The sequence below is a fragment of the Hetaerina americana genome, unplaced genomic scaffold, assembly GCF_022747635.1.
Source record: "Hetaerina americana unplaced genomic scaffold, ioHetAmer1.1.p SCAF_5, whole genome shotgun sequence".
NCBI lineage: Eukaryota > Metazoa > Arthropoda > Insecta > Odonata > Calopterygidae > Hetaerina > Hetaerina americana.
This window is the reverse complement of record NW_027287095.1, coordinates 16,425,099-16,447,300: the sequence shown is the minus strand read 5'-3', so window position 1 is coordinate 16,447,300 and position 22,202 is coordinate 16,425,099. Positions and strand designations below refer to the sequence as shown.

General features: G+C 37.0%; 1 protein-coding gene across 3 annotated transcripts in view; it reads left to right on the top strand.

Annotated features, from left to right (window-relative positions):
• The first annotated feature begins 1,321 nt into the window (after positions 1–1,321).
• Ranbp16 (Ran-binding protein 16) overlaps positions 1,322–22,202 on the top strand; it is a 55,627-nt gene continuing 34,746 nt past the window's right edge. Inside the window, exons 1-9 of one of the 3 annotated variants that reach the window (XM_071591643.1) lie at positions 1,322–1,469; positions 4,026–4,266; positions 10,637–10,803; positions 15,230–15,454; positions 17,077–17,277; positions 19,273–19,392; positions 19,530–19,676; positions 19,928–20,100; positions 21,612–21,811. In XM_071591643.1, coding sequence (XP_071447744.1) covers positions 1,455–1,469; positions 4,026–4,266; positions 10,637–10,803; positions 15,230–15,454; positions 17,077–17,277; positions 19,273–19,392; positions 19,530–19,676; positions 19,928–20,100; positions 21,612–21,811 — 1,489 coding nt within the window. In that variant the 5' untranslated portion in view covers positions 1,322–1,454. Of the gene's footprint in view, positions 1,470–1,964; positions 2,072–4,025; positions 4,267–10,636; positions 10,804–15,229; positions 15,455–17,076; positions 17,278–19,272; positions 19,393–19,529; positions 19,677–19,927; positions 20,101–21,611; positions 21,812–22,202 lie in introns of those variants that run through there. The other 2 variants (XM_071591646.1, XM_071591644.1) reach the window with 2 other exon arrangements.

Genomic DNA, 22,202 nt, shown 5'->3' with positions numbered 1-22,202 from the left:
ATAGCTACCCATCATTGGCTCTCCTTACATCGGCTGTATATTACTCAATATTAATCGCTGCAGTAATCCCTGCTTCCCATCCATCTCATCTCGCACAGCCTTAAAATATTTATTTTTAGCTTCATGCTTTATAATTTCCATGCCTTCCACTTTGTCATAAAATTTCACCTGTTATTCGAACTGATTCGACCCTCTTCTGGGTCTTCCTTTCTGCTGCTGTCAAATTCACTTTGCAAGGGTTTCGTGTGAAGTCGACCGGGGAAGCCATGTCTCTCTCCTGTTGCTGGGCACGTCACATAACCAATTGAATCCTGAATCTAGGACTCATTGCCATTATAGTGTCCATCCGAAGTCTTGGAATAAATAATTGATGATTTACTGTTCCCTCTCAAGTGTTCATATCTCAAAGGCTGCCTTACTGGAAGTAAGCCACTCCAGCCAACTCACCGAGCAATAAACGAGCATACTTTTGAGTAGGGCTCCTACCCTTTCATTAAAATGACTTTGATCACCCTATCAGAAGCAATTATTATTGCTCCCAGCAGCTTAGCTTTAGCGGCAATCAGAATATACAAGCCCTTCAAACTCGTTAAGATTATAGTCAACGGGACCGTAATGTATTTGGTGTTGATATTAGTTTATTGAAATGTAGGGTGAAACAGTATTTAGCGACTTGCTAAATGGGACAAAGAAGAGAAGTGTCTACAATGATTTGGTCATGAAATCACTTTATATAAATACGTTGGGGTGACCAAAAGCAGCAAAGGACATCCTCGGGAATCCGTTCTTCAGCAATGCGTTCTACCCGCTAAGTTTCCACACCATTGGTAGGTAATAATTTCGTAGATACAGTTTAATATCCTAATGAGCAAACAATCTCATAACGATCAATCACCTTATAATCATTACAAAGATCGCCATCTTGCGTTAGCATAAAGTGGTATGGTTCAAAGGTGGCGCGTAAAGCTTAATTACAGAAATCGTATTCCGCCTTTGAAACACTACCCATTTGTCAATGGTAAAAACAATCCAGACATTAAGTGGGAATATATTCACGGCATACCACGCATTAATCCATAGGGTTTTGGAGAAATTTGTGGTAGTAAGTTAGTTGCATTCCGTTGTGGTCACCCGCTGTACACAAAGTTATTAATTTTTGACAAATTTTAAGTTACCAAAATTTCACCTATTGAAACATTTGCCAGACGATTGCTGTCTGAAAACGCTTAAAACGATACGCAATTTTTATTGTAGAAATATCATATGCCAGAGGAATTACGCTAGAGGAAACAAAATAATATTGTATTCAATCTACCTCCACCTTTCTATTTAAAACTGTCGAAAGAATTACTTGATTCAGTTTCAGACCTAATTTATTTATTATTTTCGAACACCAACTAGCGATTTGGCGTTTTAGATGTCACTACCATCGGTTCAAATGTGAGGTTACAAAAATGGCGGAAGAACAGGTGAGTGGCCAAACAAACGGCCTTTAGACCTTATTGCAGGGTTAAATATTCAAACGCGTACTTTAGTTAGCTCTTTCGCTATTAATTTCACTAAAAGTGCAATGGTTTTCGGCATTTTGTGTCAACATTAGGTAAAGCATCGTATCGAAAGTGCTGGCGTTTCATGGTTCACATTTTTATGTTTTAATGTTAGAGCAAAATAATTCTTTTGAAATAGCTATTTACCTCTCGAATAGCTCTGAGGGATCTTATCTTCGCAACGCTTACCAGGTTATTTACGATTTCACGTGACTGGAGATAGTTACCGGCCGAACAATTGTAGTGTGTGACAATGTTGGAATGTAATTTTTGTAGTTCGATTACATCATAATGTTTATCTGCTTACACGCAGTTGAAATTTAATCTTGTGATGTAAAAATATCATTTGCTGGGAAAAAGGTTTTTGTTTTCATCATTCGGAAAAAAACAAGTCGCCATCAAATGAAAGTCGGCGCTCCATTTTCTTGAAGTTCTACATGTTTTGTTGCCCCACTGTGATTTGTGTTGGGGATGTGTGATACAGAGGAATTTGCTGAAAATCACGTGTAGCATCAGATGCAATGGTATGATGAAAAATTTACTGAAGTCGTCGTTTGGTAAAACTTGAATTGATTTTTACGTTCGTATATGTAGGCGTGTGCATGTCATGTTTCCCTGAAAGTATACGCAGAACCTAAATAGTTTTATTTCCTTACTGTTTTCACGTTTTGGTTAAATTTTTAAACTGAGGTTCGTGTAGTGACGGTTTGTCATAGCTTGATTTTCTTTTGTGTTAATGTTATCCCCGATTTGAATTATGTAGCACCAAAAGTTGCAATTATTAGCGAGTTTAGCGTCCTAAATTGTTTTTTTCATTTTTGAACTAATAATCGACCTGTTCAAAAATATTTTCGGGCATTTGCCCTCTTCAGTGGCATCGCCTTTGTAACTGATGTACCTGCTGAAATCAGTCCTTCGCAGTATTCTAAGTGTTAGACTTTTATGTCGGGATAGTGGTACTTGCTTTTGTGAAGTACTTTTTTGGCTCTTGAATTGGTTCCTATTCATTTAGACAGTGTTGGCCAATCGCTGTATTTGTTTTTAAGGTTTCAAATGCCTCTGAAATGTGTAATTATATATTTTAATATTTAAATATATTTACGGTTAGCATTTTCTTATTCTTCAATTGCAAAGCAAAGAATAAAAATAAATTCTCATTGCTATAGAATCATGTTTTGATGCTGATTCTCTGTCGTGAAAGCAAACTTGGTTTGTAACAAATGTGTGTGGCATTTTGTGTTGATTGTTTGAATTTAGAAAGGTTAATTAGTGCCATGAATTCTGTTGCCCTTGACCTTCCCAATTTTATTTGGTAGATCTTGCTAAATTTATTTCATTTGTCATATTTTATAGAAATAAAGTATTCCCTCATCTCTTTATTATTTTTTATATCTTATCTCAAGCCATAGAGTTTCTGAGCCCATGGCATCCCCTTTTTGGGAAACAGTTAGGAAAGGCTGGGAAAGCATTACTCTGTTGGTTCTGCCCGCTCAATATGCATGGCTATGGGCCGCAGTGACATAAGGGTCCTAGAACCTCATACCACTGAAAGACACAGGATATTTTTAGAGGACAAAAAGTATATATTCAGTTTTAAACATGCTCTAAGGCTTCCTAAATTAAATGGTAAATGTATCAAAATACTGTGGAGATTCATCTCCCAGTCAGTGTTGTGTTATGTATTGATTTTATATTATGAACTCGGTTACTTTTATTTCTTTTTATTAAAATTAAATGATAATGTGTGCTTATTCTGAGTATCAGAAAAAAAGGCAAACAAAAAAGTTTACTGATGAATGAATCACACATTGTGATTTCATATATTTACAGCATTATTCCAAATTTGGAAAATATAAACATGCAATCCTTTGCCTTATACCCAGCATGATTTACATCAACTAGAACATGTTACGATTTGGATGTAGCACAAGTTTCTATTTCCACCTTCCTGTTTTGCCCTTCATCAAGACCCATCAGGCAGATTTTGTTCAGAGAGAACAAACTGCCAGATCGCTTCCTTTGACTGTACATTAATTATGAAATTTACAAGCATCTCTGGTTAAACAGAGTAAACCATTGCTCTCTGCCTTTGAAGAAGAAGTACGTACAGGGCGGCTGAAGTTCTTGTAAAACTGCAAATATCATTCAATTTTTTTATCTGTAAATATCTGCTGACTTGTGAGGCCCCAGCAAAAGTCACCTCTGAATTGTCACTTATTAGCCAGAGGTAGAACCATCAGAGTTGATGTGACACCTTTGCCACTGGTGAGACCCGAACCAGTGAGCATGGGTCATTGAGTAAATACATTTTGTACCAGACTAATCCAGCTGGTTGTTATTGTATTTAAGTTTTGTAAAGTGTTCATATTTTCTGGATGTGATGTGTGTTCGAAGTTTCCTTTACTGTAAGGGATCTTCCATGTTGGAATTTTCTTTCCATGTTTTTCATTTTGCATTTTTGAACTGAATTACTCATAGGAGTTGCGGCAGCTGGAGCTGCTATGTAAACAGCTATATGAGTCCCAAGACCGACTTCAGCAAATAGAAGCCGAGAAGGCCCTTGTGCGGTTCCAGAATTCCCCAGACACACTTTCAAAGTGCCAACTGCTGCTTGAGAGGGGAGACTCGTGCTATGCTCAGCTCCTCGCCGCCACCACTCTCACCAAGCTAGTCTCACGTAGTGCACAAGGCCTTGACCTACAGCAAAGGGTTGACATAAGTGAGTGAGGCCCTGACTCTTTTGCTTTCATTTTTATTCCACTTGGTGAATGTGAACTGATGACCACTCGTAGTTTACACATCTGACAAGCATTCACTCGTTTTTTTATGATTTAATGTGCTGTTTAATGAAAGGAATTATGAGTTCCATTCATGGATCAGAGAAAATGCTGCTCCTGCCAAGGAAAACAAAGCTTTTTTTTACTTGATTTCTGGGGTATTAAGAAAGAGGAAAGAATTATCTGTAAAATAAATTTTTGGACTGGAATCAAAATAAGTTAGCGGTGAGGAAATGAAAAAAATTGGTAATGATAACTCTTGTATTTCCTAAATAAATCTAGACCAGTCTAAACTATTAACCTTAACCAATAAATTTGCATCATATTTTTAATTATCTTGCTTGAACATTTGAGTTATCTGTTGGGAGATGCAATGAGTTGTTGGTTGCAAAGAAGAGTTATTTCTATCCTCCTCTTTCACTGGTATCCGACTAAAAGATCATTGATTCCAAGGGTATGGTGAGGAAGCACCAGTGGCTAAGCCAACATGCTGCGAGAGGGTATGGAGAATGTAGAAATGCATCACTCTCCTCTCCCTTTGCTGCCACTCCCCCAATGCATGCCTCTCATGCCCTAGAATAATTTGTGGACAAACTGAAAGAGTGGAATCGTGTTTCGATTGCCACGTCAAATGTGCACCTATCAATTTTATTGGAGTGTATCGTAAGTGATGAGCAATCAGAATTTATAGATATTAAGCCTTGTGTTGATGAATCTGATATTTTTAAAATTCATGAATGTGATGAGATAGTTGAAGGGAGAACTGGGATTGGGAATCTGCCCAGGATGATTATTCTCTCTCAGAAGAAAGAAAGAATATATATATATATATAGATGTTCATTGACATAGACGTATAGCATTTTCTGATTATCATTCATATTGAACAATCAATTTAAAAAATTTACTCATTTATTATGATATAGGTTCATGTTGCTATCAATCCAAGGAACAATGTAATTTTGTGAAGGATCAGTTCACAAGTGCTGCAGCAAGTCTTTTTTCAGGTTGATTGCTTAAAGTCACTTTTTTATAGCTTAGTCTCCTAAGCCGCCTCATTTATGAATTTCTTTTTTTCACTGTTCCCTGAGTTTGCATTTTCTTCAGAATGAAAGCTTTGCGGAAGTGGCAGTGTGTATTTTGTTTGTACACTTGTCACTGCAGGGGTCCTTGATGTCTGATATCGTTACACTCAGTCCCAGTTTAATAATTTTGTTAGTTTTTGTAGCCGTCGAAATTAGTCATCCTCATAGTTATGTCACCGGAATGCTGTAGAAAGTGAGCTCTAGTTGAATGAAGGAATTCCCGCCATAAATGAATGGAAGATGGTGGTGTATGTGCATTAATTTTTAAAATTTGTGTCATTCTTCAATTGGCAAAAACTGGAAAAGTTAATAATTTTTTGAAAAAACCTAGGGATGATTTCAGGCAAAAATATGATTATCTGGTTTTACCAGTCTCTTTAAATACATTCAGGAAATATTGAATACAATTTCTTCTACTTAATGAGGTAGGGTTTGAATGGTACTTAGAGACTGTTGTGTACATATCTGAAGAAAATTCTATTGTTTGCTCTACATTTTTTCTTAATTAATTTCTTCATAATTTCTGCTTGCACTAATGTTTTCTTCCTTCCTCTTCCCTGCCTACCCAACCATCTCCCTTCTTTACAACCTTCAAGATCCATGTGCCCTTCAATATTCCCTTTATCCACCTTTTTGGTTTTATTATTTCCGCCATGAACTTACTCACTTAGCCCCTCTCCCTAAAACTGTGCCAATGGGAGCAATGATAATTGCTCCTGGTAGGATCACCCATGCCAGATAGGTCGAAGGTTAGTAGCCAGAGCGAAGGCAGTTTGCACAGCATCTGTTCCTCAGGGAGGCAGATTCAAAGGCATCTGACCCCAGTGGAGCAGCCATTTGAGTGATGGTGTCACATTAAGAACACTATTGAGGAAGGCAATGGGAAGCTACCTCGGTTATCTTTCCTGTGATAAAATGGTTGGAAACAATGATAAAATATTAAGTCCTCGTTTGACCAAATTTTCAAAATAAAGAAATGCAGTTTTTGAGATTTGATTCTCTAAAAATGTTATCTTTTGCTTTTTTCAAACTTTTGATGATGTTTCAGTAACAGCTAGTGTTTCAGGTCCAAGACAAAAGTACAAGTGTCTTTAAGACTAACCAAGCAGATATGAGGATTGCTAAAAATATTTAACTGCTCTTTAAATATTGAAAAATAGTAGACTGAACAAAACTATGAAAATTTTCTTGCAAGAAACTAAGTTTTTGCTCAGTATTAAATATATGTTGGAATTACATTCTAGCAATTGAAGGAAAGTGCTGTTCACGTGCAAAAAAAAATGTTCTTTGGTCCTTATAGTTTCAGAGAAATAAAAATTCCATGCTTATTTCATAAATCATAAAAATTATTGATGAATTTCGAAATTCTCTATGTTGGTTAAAATAGTTTTCTCCAAAATCATTTCGGAATAATTATTTTCTGAAGAGCAGTTAACCATGTTAAATTTTAAAAAAATTATGCTTGTTGGACACACCCTGTTTGAGTTAAGTTGTGGTTTACATAGTCAGTAGCCTAAGCTTTTCAGCACCATCGAGCAGTTTGGTCACTGTGACATCATGGGGGCTACCTCCCGGGATTCCAAGTTTTCTCTTACATTTTCCCACTGCTGCAATTTTCAGTTTTCAATTTAAAAAAATACGTTTTTTGTTGTTCAGAGGAAAGATTTCAGATTTATCATTCAGTGCTCCATTTATTAGATTAAGGTGATAACAATATTAGGACATCCGAGGATTTGAAATCTGGGGGAAAACCAGGGGTGAGATTGCCTGAAAATAAATCTCTAGATTGATCAGTAGAACCTGGAATTTTGGAGATTGTGTTTTTTTTAGGGAAGTGTATGAGGAGGCTATTAGAGGAAATCTGACTTTTATGTATTACCATTTGACTTACAAGCTAGAGTGGCTATTATATTGATTATTTTAGAACCAACAGATGTCAATGTGATATCTAATCTGCAATAAGGTGTTTTCACTGTTATTGAATACAGTAATTCTCCAGTATCCATGTGCTTTTATTATTATCTCTCTCTCTTCCCAGCACCTCAATTTAGGTAAAAATACAATCATAAAGTTAGTTAAATGTTTTGAAACTTTGATATCCTTTCTGAAAAAATTCGAATTTGAAGTAGCTTTCAGCTTTCTTATTTTTAAATTTCACAAAATCAAAAGATGTCACTGGAGTAAATGTGTTAATTTAAACATTTTTGTAACATTTGTTCTTTCCCATTATTGTTTCCCTCATATTCATTCATTATCCCAGATAATTCCATATATTTTTTTAATGAATCGAGCAAAGACAGCTTCACTATGTAACAACTCAATAACTATCTACTCTGTACTATTTTAATTGGTATCTTATCAAGAATATGAATCTACATCAGCGATCCTTTTTCTAAAAATTCATCCTTTGCGTCATTTGTTTCTCCTGGGGAGGTGATTGGTTTAGCTTTTTGAGGAAAATACGCTCCGCCATTCACTTGATGATAATTCTGTGCTCTTGTAACTATAATTTCACCCGATCACAAAAATGGATGAAAGATGGCAGAAATGTACTTTCCATTGCTAAATAACTCGAATTAATAAAATGTGATGAAAAAGGTGAGTTTCCATATATATATATATATATATATATCCCTTTAATTCATGACCTTATTTTCCAAATATTTTTCGTATCCATGGTTTTTGATTACCTGCGCTTCATCATGCATCCATCAGCACGTGGACAATCGAGTTTACTTGTACGTACTTCCTGAATATTAGCAATTAAAAATTCATTTACTTTTATGATGGGCTCCGAAACTGCAAGCAAAGTGATATCTGTATCTTAATTGGTATTGTATTTGGGTGACCCTCAAGACTTAAAACTATCAAGGTAGTATTTTCCGGATTAGAAGATTAGGTAGTATTACCCGGAAAAGGGAATATCAACAACAGATGTACCAATTTAACAAAAAAAACAGAACTCAAATCGGAACGATGGGAGCGCCACACGGTGGTTATTCCGGGAACTTTTTGATCAAGGTAGTATTTTTATAGATTTATTATCTGCCCATGAATGTCCATGCATCTGAGGAAAATTCTGAAGTATTTGGTCGCGTAAACAGAGCAGTGTCTGTTGGATTGCATGGGGATATGGAGTAGTAAAAATATTCGCACAAAACTTTGAAAAGCAATTTTTTATCCAATAAACCATCATCTAATTGCTGGTCACCATGGCGTGGCTTTTTTAATGCCCTCCACTATATGGTTGCTTGCTGTGTCAGGAGAGTAGTCGTCTCAGCCAAATCTGAATTAAATGCACAGTACAGACTTCCTTTCAAGGAAAAGGAGGTCTCACCACTTTTCCACCAATGGACTTGGAGGAGGGTAAATGTGAACATGGTGGACTGATTGAATATGGTTGTGTGATGCCTATGATAATAATAGATAAAGGTTCATGCCCTTAAGGCTACGAAAGTAAACTTACTCTACTCAACATTTACTTCCACACTACCCTATTCTTATATATTTCTTTTGCCTTTATCACATAAGTTATTGTTTTGTCAATGCATAATTCACATGCATGCTCATGTGTTCCTGAAGCTGATAAGGTGGCTTGAATAGTGTGTGTGACTTTTGTTACATTCACCCACTTTCTTTCTTAGTCTACCCTTTCCTCCCAAACAATTCTTTGTTTGGAGGTTCATGTCCCATTTGTTCACTCAACTTGGCAGCTAAATCAGCGTAGCTCATTCTTTTCAAATTATCCATAACTGACATCTAATCATGTTCTTTCATTAACCAATAATCATCCTCTTTCTCATGTGCTTACCACGTAAACTTCTCAAATACCCCGGGCCTACCGCATTAATACTGCCATTCAGTGCGGTGGGGTGGAGTATATTTTATGATACACTGCCAGTTTTGCTGCCTAAAACACATTTTTTATATGGTCCATGTGCCATAAAACATTTCTGCTCTGATTAACACACATTTTTATCTTTCATCTAACATCTTTCACAAACATTCTACTAAGATATGCATTTAGATAATCAGTTCATTCATCAGTGTTTATTGGTTTATTGAAGAATAGGAACAATTACATCTCCTATAATAGGTTGAAAGTTATCAAAGGAAGGGTGAAATTTATGCACTGAACAAGTAGGTCACAACGATCTAAAATGAAGAAATCCAGGATGAACATCGTGTCTCGCCTGTAAAAAATGCCTTTCTACCACAAACCCAAAAAATGGAAGAAACATAATTTCTCCCCAATAAGACAAGGTGAGCTCACAAATAATTTTCATTGTCAGATGTATGTTGGCCATCTGGCTGAGGATACCACAAAAGGTGTTGTGAATGAACACTTAAAATGTAATTTCAATTTTGAGTGTGAATCTTACAAAATCCATTGACTGAATGGAGTCATCGCAAACTAATTCATGAAACCCAGAAATGATCAAGTGTCGTAGAAGATATGACATTCTTTGTCGCTAATCGATTGCTAATGTTAATAAAATTATTTTTGACTCAATTCTCTTATATTTTGGCCACTCTTAAATGTGTGTTCAGTTGTGTGGAAATGAATCTCAAAATCCTCTCTCAGAGTGCATTGGCTCCAGCAGCATGGCAGGGTGAGGGTGGCAGTGGGAAGTTAGCTCTTTCCTCATAAATTTGGAATCCGTTACCCCATCTAGCTCAAGACACAATTTCATCCACCCTGTTCCTCCAATGCTGCCCTAGGGAAAGCAGGGTGACCACTCGAATCAGGAATGTGTCTGGCAATACGGGAAATTTCTGATGGGAATGTAATTCCTTATTGTTGTGATATTAATTCATGCTTGCTGTAGGCCTCTGTGGATTCAGGCCCTGGCAAAAATTGTTGTAGTCTCGTCAAATTCAATTATTTGGGATTAAGGAAATATTGCATTTAAAAAATTCTCTATCAGATTCAAAGTACTGACAAAATCAGGAAAGGATTGCGTGTTCTTTGAGAATGGTAATCCATAAAATGTGTAGTCACAATGTAGAGGAAGAGTAGTGTAATGAGACTTGTCTTTGCTCCCAGAGCAGAGTAGTGATGAACATAGTTGGTATTCATGTACAAGATATTTTGTATTATTGGGCAATTGTCGTAAAAGAAAGAATAAAGGTCTTCGTTGATGTCAAAGATCCTTTGCTGTACCCCAACAAAGAAACCTCCCTTTACAGTTATGTCTGCTAATGTTTTGCGTGATCATTTCTTTGCAGGGAATTATGTGCTGAATTATTTGGGCACCCGTCCCAATCTGGTCAACTTTGTGGTGCAGGCGTTGGTGACCCTCTTTGCTCGAGTCACCAAACTTGGGTGGTTTGATAGTGATAAAGATGAGTTTGTCTTCAGAAATGTTGTCACGGACATATCCAAATTCCTGCAGGTAAGTGGCATTGAGAGAATACTTGTTGTTGTTGCAGATGGTTGATTGAGAGCTGACTGTAAAGAGTTCTAAGGAGGAAGATGGAAAGCAAACTGGAAATCATTTGATGGTTTCTTTGAATCTTTCTGGAAAATACTTAATTGTTGCTCCTTTCAGTGTTTGGCTGGATTAGATCTTTCCTTCCTATTTGAAGAAATGGTTTTGCAGAGCCTTTGTTTAAGTATGATTGTAAAGATCTTATCCATTATGCTGATTTTAAAGGTCATATCCATTTCATTTGTTTGTATAGTCTTGAAATATTTTTTCATTTGAGCAGTGTTATTCACTTCATTAGTATTGTCCTTACTTATCTTTAATTGTGTGGAAAGTACAGTAACATCAGATACATGTGTGTATGTGTGTGTGTGTTGGAATTGCATTGGGTTAAGAATTTTCCTAAGCAACAAGTCTTGGAAGGTGTGTTGAGATTGCTAAATTATGATGCACAATATTGATGCAAGGATGATTTTGGGAAATGCCATGCCATTTGAAAAGGAGGCTTGGTTTAAAATGACGAGGACCATACTCAAAGCGTGCAAATACGAGGCAACAGATGGCCAGCAGATACTGTGCCCCCACTGCAAAGTGTGTGTTGCGTGCACGAGTCCATTGAAGCCAGGTGACTGACAGCCTGGGGATTGCCTCTCCATCCCTGGGGTCGTGGCGTGCAAGTGCTCCTGCCCTATGCCCAGTGTGCCATGTGGTCTGGGATGGTGGAGGAGGAGGGTATGAATGGACGAGGTGGACAAACAAGTGCTCTCTCTGTCTGAAAATGCCGAACACCATGGCACACATGTCAGAAGAGAAGAACCTGCTTCACTTGATCCAAGGCCATACAACTTCTTTAGTCCTCTGATGCTTTATTTCTTTGCAGCTATAGAAACAAAACTATACTGTTAATTGACCAATTGGAGATGTTTCTCTTCCAGGATTGAGAAATGCCTTTTTGATGTACTTGACTTGTAAAAAATAAAGGAGAGAAGATTTTGAATAACTTACATGTATGTTATTCATCCTTTCAAAGCTACAACCCTGTAAATAAGATGATATTGACTTTTGGTCTTTTATATATGTGTGTATATACATATATATCATTACATATATGTACATGCATACATAATTACATATATGTATAGACATACACACACGTGCCCACTCAATTCTTGATGCAGATTTGCATTTAATTATAGTAAAATATAAATAAAAAGATTAACGCAAGCAAAAACACAGCTCACTTTGATATTTAGGTGGTCCTAGCCACCTTCATATGTTTTGGTTAAATTTATTTTTCTACTGTAGTTAAATTTAGCCCATCAAGAATAAGTGATTGCCATTGAGGTGCTCTCTCTACTATGTGTGTGTGTATGTATGTATATGTATTTTTTTCACGAAAAATGTTCTAAATGGTGAATAATAGGTCAGTCATAAGCATGGCTATGATATGTAAAATACAAATTAACAGATGCTCTGTTTTGGTTTTTGAATATTTCGTTTGCCAGACAACATTTCTCAATGGAAGGAAGAAAAATGAGGATATGTATGTATGTGTGTGTGTGTATATGGGTGTGTATATAATATTTTTGAGTGTGGTGATCAATATTTTACTGGTTTATATATCATCACCATGCTTGTGACTGACTATATGTTTATATATATATATATATATTTATAAAATAATTTTGAATGTGAATGATGACCAGTTTTTTGCTCGCTCCTGAAGGAGGAATGTACTCTGGCACTCATGGTGACTACATTTATCTTCGCATCAAGGGTGGAAGGAATGAATCAGCAGTATGCGTGTGTAATTCCGTACAGTTTTTATTTTTTTAGATTTTCATGTGTGTGACCCTTTGTTCTTTGCCGCCCCTGTGTCATCCTTTCATTTATGGCCACAGGGAAAGGGTCTGTTCTCCTAGCTGGTATGAATTTGATTGACAGAATGGCCCAGGATATAATGAGAGAAATAAGGAGTGAGTTAGAGGGTTTATATGCGGGTGAAAGATGTGCATACCCAGTTGCTAGCACTTGCTGCTTTGGTTGGCCATTACCATCGACAACAAAGAGCTTTCATATTAATGTCTGATTGTGTTAATATATTTATTAAAACTTGGGTCATCTTCTAAAAATCTGTGACTTTCAATTGTTACTTTGAATATATTTAAGGCACAATAATTCTGTATTAAGATACAGACTTTGCATTAATCAGGGCATCACATCCTTGACGTTTTAAGTTGTGCAATGTGAGCTACTTTTAAAGTAATGTGATTAAAGTATTTGAGTTATCCTACTAATGCAAATATTTTGTTTTGGTCTTATATTCATATACTTTCAAAATTAAGGTGGCAATGTGTTAAATCAGTTAGGTCCACGAGGGAGTATTTGGTGAGAGCATTCCAGTGTAATTAACAGTATTCCACTTTGGTCGTGTCATTGGTGGTAGCTTATAGCTCCTTTACTGAAAGAGTAACATTATTCATTCCATCGTGAATATCTCGACCGTGAAATATATCCTGTCTACCATTTTGTGTTGATTGTGTATGGCTTTTACTTTTCATGGAAGTAATTTCTGTTACACAAAATGAGTGTTTCATTATTGGTGCCTCCAAAAGTGATATGGGTACATTTCAATAGTTGAGCTGTTGAAGTCCTAAATGCTGCTCTTAGTTTGGTGTTCATAACTTCTGTCTAGATCATTCCTGTGCCTGTCCAGCAGCCAACCACTCTTTTTGTGCAGATCTGTTAAATGGATATTAAGAAACTGTAAATATACTGGAACTATAAATACATGCAATGCATAGCTGCTTCTAATTTCTTTTGTCTCATGATTTAATCTCTGTTTTGTGAAGGATTGTCCATTTCCTACATGACTCAAGCTCAAAGTAAGTGACAACCAAAGAGATGAAAGGTTTTGCTCTTTCCTTTTATCCCCAAATATTGTTGTCCCTTTTTTCCATCTGAAGCCTCATAACTCTTCAGAGAGTAATTTTTCTTCGTAATGGGGAAACTAGAAGTAATTTTAATGAAAACATGTATGGACAAGCATTAGATATATGTTGATTCACTTATATATTAAAGATAACTTTGCTTCATGGTGGATGACCAATATCACTTTTGGAGCTCCACTTCATGTTGTGGATTTGCTAGTGTTGGAGCAGTGGTGAGCTTAATGAGAGGAAAGGTGTGGGGTGAGATTAATTGATGAGAAGATAGATTGATGGCACGTTGGAGGCATCGGGATTATGAGGTCTCTGCAGAATATTGGTGAAACCATTTTTAGACAGGTCACTAGGCATGTGGAGATGTGTTGACTGTACTTGGTATGAATGCAATATTTGCCCTTGGGTTGATGGTATCATTTTGAGCTGTTCATTGTCTGTATTTCATTTGTAAAGTATGAGGCTGCAGGGCCTTAGTCCCAGGAACAATGTGATCTGTAACCTTGCCAATGGCCAGCCAGAGATTGGTTGAGTACTCGGGATTCCAGCATTTTTGGATGAAACCATTTGGGTTTAGTGTTTCTACCAATTGTTCATAAAAGAAATTAAAATAATAACAGTTGTATTTTTCATAAATGTATTGAATTGTGGACGACTGGTTGCTTGTATTCACCTGTGTTCCCAAATATATGTGTCATCGAAACTTCCTGCTTGATGTTACGTGCAGAGTGGTCAGCATATCATGTTGTGGATACCCATTTAGATACAATCACCGAAAGATTTTGTTTCAGAGGGAACAGAGACAAATGCTATTCAAATGAAGTTCATGCTACTGTGTCCCATGTTTAGCAGGTTTTAGGCGGATGTTTTCATATGTCTAATTACTCCACAGTTGGGCCCTAAGGAGATTTAAACAGTTTAATGACCTTGAATCCCATTCAGCTGTGGAAATTAATGATTTTGCTGTTCAGCATAATGTGTATATGGTTTAACAACTGAATGTGGCTTATATCAATTAATGTCTGGTGTCCCTCTGCCTTGAATACTCACGGTCCATCTTTGGATGCTTGAGGGGCTGGTTGCACCATCCTCTGCACATGGGGGGTCTCGTGGAGATTTCCTCTCTGGAATTTTGGTGGTGCTCAGATGCATGGACTGCTCTCAAAATTGACATCCACGGCCCAAAGGAATACAGTGGATGGCTCGCAACAAGAGAGTCCGCTACTCTTCATTTCCTCCTCACACTTTAGGCTAGCTGAAGCTCTAATGGAATGGATATGAGATTAGTGTTCTGTTCATTTCCGCTGTTCATTTAATCCATGAGTTCTGCATTCCTTTGAAGCAGATGCACGTTTACTTACCATTTTGGTGCGAGTGAGGCGGTCCTTAGCTCACCCCCCCCCCTCTCTTTCGCGCCTTGCGTCTTCTTGTCTCTGCCCCGCTCCCTACAGGGCTCCGTGGAGCACTGCATGATCGGCGTGCAGCTCCTCTCGCAGCTGACATGTGAGATGAACCAGATCTCCGAGGCCGATGCCAACCGTTCCCTCACCAAGCATCGCAAGATTGCCTCCTCCTTCCGAGACATGCAGCTCTTTGAGATCTTCCGGTTGTCTTGTTCACTTCTTGTCACGGCTCGGGAGAACTGCAAATCCCTCAACTTCAACGATGAAGCCCAGGTGAGACTCTTTATGATGTGAGATTCACATGCTTTCATGTGAATGGCCACTGGGATATGTGCAGGGGATAGTTTGCATCTAAAAGTGTTTCATAAGATGTGCTTGTATCCTTCTGGAGTTATGTTTGTAGCTTAATGTTAAAGTAGTACTCCAGCCATTATATTGGTAACTAGTTTAATTGCTTCATCTAAATGGAAACCCTTGGTAATTTTACAAATCAAATTTCCTTAGCCTCATTTCTGTAATGTGCAATCAAACCTAGGATGTGCAATGCATTAAAATTAATTGGAGTGACAAAGCATGTTATATTTTAAGCTTTCTTTTATTGGATACAATATAGTGCATGTGTCAAGTAATTCAAGGTAATTCACAAATTCTAAGCAACGTTATAATCTCTCTTTCTGCAGCATGTTTGATGTGCTGTATCCGAAATCCAATGATATTTCCATACATTGCGAGTCCCTTGCATGGGGTTTGTAATTTGAATACCTTAGCATTCAGTTGGTTTAACTCATACCTTCATATCCATTATATCCTCCATTTCTCCATGCATGGAGAAAATACAAACAGTTCCATTAGTTTCTAAAATGAAAAAATGTTTAAGAGCCCTCCTCAGAGTAAGTTTTTGGATTGAATTGGTCAAATTAGGAGAGACATCCATGAGAAGAATTGCTTAGCGCCAAAGAAACTTGTGCAAGGAGGAGGGGATTGATGATAGGTTTGTTGAGTAAGGATGTTAAGAAAAGGCTCATAAAGACTGATATGGAGTGTAGTTATCTACCGTGCAAAACATGAGCAGGAGGAGAGACGTAGATTGGAAGCTTTTGAAATGTTGGCATGGAGAAGGTTAGATGGACTGAAAGGAAAATAAATGAGTGAGTGCTAATTATGGTGGGTGAGGACAGGGGATTCTTGAGGAATCATAATTAGGCAGGAAAAATGGATGAAAAGTATATTGATCAGCGGAGGGATGTTGAAAACTATAATAGAGGGGAGAATGTTAGGTAAATGAGGAAAGGCAGGAATAGGATAGGGATGCTGGATGGGATGAAGGGAGGAAGTACACAGAGATGAAGGGGGACTTGTTGTAGAGTATAATGTTCGGCTGTGTTTTGTTAGGAAAAACAAAACATTTGGTTGTTGAATCCATCCAAAACCTACCTTAACTGGTAGATTATCTAATAATAATCTAATTTGGCTTCCTTTATGTTTTTAATATTGCATTGGTCTAATCACACTTTTATCAATGATTTAAACAGTGTTTACTTTGCATATTTTGAAATCAGAATTTGATGTGTATTTAAAGTAAGAATATAAAATATAATATAATCATTATTTTAAAAAATAAATCAGGTAAAATATATTGGGATCCAAGATTTTTTCACTTGAGAGTTGAGTGAATTTGCTCTTACTCTTGTGCACTTTCAGGCATGTGTTACAGTCAATAATGTTAAGGAAAATAACAAGAGGACTGAATAATATGCTCTCTAGCCTTTCATTAATTTTTTTGGCAGAGATAGGGGGTCATAGGTTTTGTCGCAATGTAGTAAAGTTGCAGTTGTATAATTGATGACAAGTGATGTTGAGAGTTAAGAATTTATCCTGATGGTTTCTTCCCTCAGCATGGTCTGATGAAGCAACTCCTGAAGCTGGCCAACAACTGCCTGACCTTTGATTTCATCGGAACATCCACGGATGAATCTTCAGATGACCTTGGCACAGTTCAGATCCCAACCAGCTGGAGGCCAGCATTCCTTGATTTTGCTACCCTTAAGCTCTTCTTTGACCTCTATCACTCATTACCCAACTCCCTATCACACCTGGTGAGTGGTTTGATGTGGCCAGTGTATCACATATTAATTATCGATGTTGTACTTTCACACCATATGTTTGAATTAGTGTGTAGTTACTATGAAAGGTATTGCAAATAAATGTTTCAATGCATCTTCTGCTGGATTTAAAGGACAAATTTGAAGACTTAAAAAATATTTTGCACTCTTGGCTGATTCAATGTAACAATTATATTGGAATTAATACAATTGAACCTCACATGACAAGTTTCAATCGTTTTGTGATCTTTCTTGTAAAGGGAAACACTCAGTGTAACAACTTTTTGCATATAACTCGAAGTAAAATATGACAATGAGTTCTATGCTGAAAAAAATAAATTATGTACAAGGTTTATTCAAAGAAAACTCTATGTACATTATAAATTATGGATTCAGGTGTGATATTGTGGAATTGTTCCATAATAACGGAGATGAAGACCACTACAATTTTCCACAAATTAAAAATTTATTCATGACCAGTTTTGATGCAGTACATCATTTTCCCTTCTCACAAATGAATTGTTGTTAATAGTTTTGCATTGCAATTGCTTTCCATTTATCCATATAAGAAGCAGCCTGTCAACATTGTTGCGAATATGTGCCCATTGCGTAGATTTTTTTGTCACTCTCTTTGAAGGATCCATCTTCTTGAGTTTGTCCTTGTCCCTGAAAAAAATGCAAATCGTTAATATCGACTGATTGTTGATGTGCATACTAGGTCAGCCACACTCGTACCTTGTTTTAGATTTGCAATGACTTTGACTTTTCATTTTTACTGTTATTTGTACTCTTTTGTGACTTTCTTCATACTGATTTTTCTTTGGGGTCATTTTTAAAACTATGCACAAAGTATTATTAAAATAGACACCAAAGAATCACTAGTAATAAGCCTGAACACAATTTGGGAAAAATGTTTGATCACTAGCGACAATTAGAAGCTAGTGGAACGAGTGCTAAACTCAAACTGAAGTAACAGGTGTGCAGTCATTCTGAGAATTCCCCTCTCCTTGTCACTTGTTAAGGGAGTCATTTTTGGGACAAAAAATTTTGCTCAAAATGCTAATTACTTGCCATGCGATGTGCTCGTTAAGCGAGGTTCCATTGTATTTCAAAGATGGTTGATGATGATTTCTTCATTTATAGTTCAGATTTTAATCAGTATTTATCCTAAAATAGATTTTTGATGAACAAATGTATTCTGGGTGGAGAGCACCAACATCTTTTTCCCTTAGTTGTGTGTTCAATTATCATGGAATGGGTCCAGGGGGGAAATTTATCCCCTCAATTAATCCAATGAAAGATGTACCCTGAAACTCTTTTCAAAGAGCGAGAGGAGTACCCTGAAATATATGGTGTTGTGTGTCACACAAGGTTCCCAAGTTCAATGAAAATAGAAAGCAAAACTCAAGTATAAATGTTTTGTCTGAGAAGAGGCAATTTGGGGATGTGCCCAAAATGGAAAGGTGGTATTAAACAACCGACGATTCCTAATGTTTTCTATATTGGGGCCTCTTGCATATTCCTTCCCCCAATATACAATAATTATATGCATACATATTAGCATGTATTGTTGTTAGATGAAGCCCCTTTATGTCTAGTTTTCTTTTTTTATTTACAAACATGAAATGACATATTTCCATAGAAACTGCGGGAGATTCTGCAACAATAACTTTTAACGGAGTCATCCGCTAATGTGCATTTCAATGCAACAATTGCACAGTGTAAAAATCATTCGCCTTTCCCAGTCGAGGCGAATGATTTTTACACTCTGAAATTGTTGCATTGAAATGAAATGACATAGACATTGGTCTTTAGAAAAAGACTGCTGCTTTGGGATTGCAGTTTCTAGGTATAAAATGTTTTCAGATTCTTGAAAGTCATTCTGTTCTTGATGCTCATATTGGTTTTTTCCACACCACTTACATCTGTTATGTTTGAAATATATTTTCTTACACTAATGTGGGCATATTTTAAAAAATCTCATTTCAGGCGCTATCCTGCCTTGTACAAATTGCATCTGTTCGCCGTTCCCTTTTCAACAACACTGAGAGGGCAAAGTTTTTGAGTCATCTGGTTTTTGGTGTGAAGCAAATTCTACAGAATCCTCAGGCAAGTTTGTTCTCATGCAGGTTGTCATAATTGATGAAGGGTCAATTCATGAGTCTCGCGAATAAAATATCATGCCCTGGAAAAATTTCTTTTGTGCCATTGATGAAGTTTTATATTGGTTTATCTCTTTCTTTCAGGGCCTCAGTGATGAGAAGACTTACCATGAGTTCTGTCGACTGCTTGCTCGCCTCAAGTCCAACTATCAATTGGGAGAACTAGTCATGGTCGAGTGGTATCCAGAAGTCATCCAACTAATTACCAAATTCACAGTTGATAGCCTGCAGGTATGATACATGTATATTGCACATCCATTCCATTAATACAGGAAAAATTCTTATTTGTTGAACTCATTCTAATGAAATGTTGATTGTGGAAGGCTAAAGAAGCAAATGCCTCGAGGTGCCCTTGATTATCAGTGAGGCCAAGTGCAAGTGCATCCCCAGGGTCCACCATGGGACCTGGAGTTGCTGTTAACTTCATTGCAGAAGCTCCAATGACTCCCTTTCTTCTTATTGTTGTATTCGTGTATTTCCAGTTGTGGCAGTTTGCTCCGAACAGTGTTCACTACCTTCTAAGTTTATGGCAGCGTATGGTTGCTTCGGTGCCCTATGTGAAAGCTACGGAGCCCCATCTGTTGGAGACATACACCCACGAAGTCACCAGTGCCTATATAACATCCAGGCTGGAGTCTGTTGCTGTGGTTGTGAGGTATGCTTCTTTCAAATGTCACTGAATCCATTTTCCTGGCTCATTTGGTAACTCTTGTGATGCTTAACGTATACATTGGTGATCCACGGAGACCAGAGCATTCAGGCTTATATTTTTTTGAATTCAAGGTTCTCATCCAGGGTGCACCTCAGTGTTTCAAGCATGTTCAACAAGCTTTACCACAAGGTGAAGCTTTTTGAACATGCATATTGGGATGGAGAGAAAAACCTAATTTTCAGACAGTAATTTTACATTGGTTTGAAAATGTACAGTAGAATATTGTCTATTCGACGTTGTCATAGTAGTGGATTATTGGCCATTGGTTCCAGCAAGTGGCATCCCCTTGACTCCTTTCCTTTTCCATTGTTTCCCTGCATAATAGTTTTTCTTCTTCCTAGTAATTCTTAATCTCTTATCGAGTATTATCATCTTTTGTCTCAATTGTATTTTTCTGTAGCTCTGGGTAAATGGTAAGTTTAATAACTTCAATTATGGATGTCATTAAAAAGCACGATTAAGCACCATAGTCATGAGATTTAGCCCTAAGTACAGTGTTGCCTTTTACATGAGTTTAATCAAACTTGAGAGTAGTTGGGGAATCTCAGACTTTAGTCTCCTTTGGAATGCTTGTGAGCAATTGAAGGCTTCTACAGTTGCATCTGAAATGTGTGAGAAATGGAGAAACATTGAAAGTAATAATCTTAAGTGCTTTATTGTCAAAACATTTATTTTTATAGATATAATAAATTCCTCTTTCTGGGGTAATAAGATTGACATTTCCATTAAATCCTGGGAAAGGTTATTCTAGGTGCATGATTTTCCTTGAAAAAAATTGTCCAAATAGCATCTATGCCGACATATAAATTAATGTTAGGTTTAAAATAGGAAGAAAATGAATGGTAATTCATGCAAGAAAATATAAGCACTGACAAAATCTTGTTCCTTTAAAGCCCCCAAAATTTCAGAGTTTAAGAGGACACCTTGATAGCTTAACTGACTTAAGCACTCGACCGTAGATTTAGGGATCCGGGTTTGAATCCTGGTAAAGGCGAACGATTTTTACTCTCTGAAATTGTTGCATTTACCAATCGAGTCTGAACATTTCATTCATTCCACTTCAAAACTGTGACTTAAGACAAAGTGTTTTAAATCAAGTCATGTTGATTTGGTGAAAATTGAAATGCAATTGGGTTAACAACTCCAAAGAAACAAAAACAGTGTAAAGTCCAAGAAGAGACTCTTGGAAAAAAAAGTTTGCTTATTGGCCTGGCTAACACTTTCTCTAATCTAGTTTGTTAGCTGCATCCACTGTTTTATGAATTAGTTCTGATAACCATATCTTTGGATTGAATCTTTTGCATTATTAATAATCCAGGTAACTGATTAAATGAGCTTGAGTCATTTATGAAATCAGTGCCGTGATTTGCAATTATTTCATTTGGGTGGCTTTGTAATCAGTTATCAGGAAGCATTTATAAGATCTGGAGCCCTTATTATGGTGTCCCTTGCAGGGAAGAGCTGGATGATCCATTGCAGGATCTTGGGATGGTGCAGCAGCAGTTGGAGCAATTATCGGTGATTGGCCGGTGTGAATACAAGAAGACATGTACACTACTGGTTCAGCTGTTTGACCAGGCAGCGAGGACATATCAGGAGCTTTTGAACGCACCACAATCCAGTACACAGAGGATAGAACTCACCATTCAGGAAGGTATTGACCTATTGTCTCTGATTTAACTCTTCCGACTAAATTCACTTAAAGTCATTTTATTGATATGTTGTGGCAGTTCCTATGTGCCTAGTTAGTGGTTTCACATATTTAGCTAAATTTAAGTTTAAAAATCGTCCTCTGTGCTAAGTTAAAAACCCTCATGACAAAAGTCATTTATTAAAGTTTGAGGACAGTTTGAAAGGTTCTCGGAATCACCGTCAGATGTCGGTGCTAGCTCAAAGAGTTTCCAGTGTAGTAATAGATAATCCTTTATCAGTAAACATGCAATGTATCAGTGCTCAAAGAAGAGATGTGGTGTGGATGTCTCTCTGTTGTTGTTCCAATGTAATGATTTGTGAAGATGGAAAATATTGAGAGCCAAGTAAAGAAA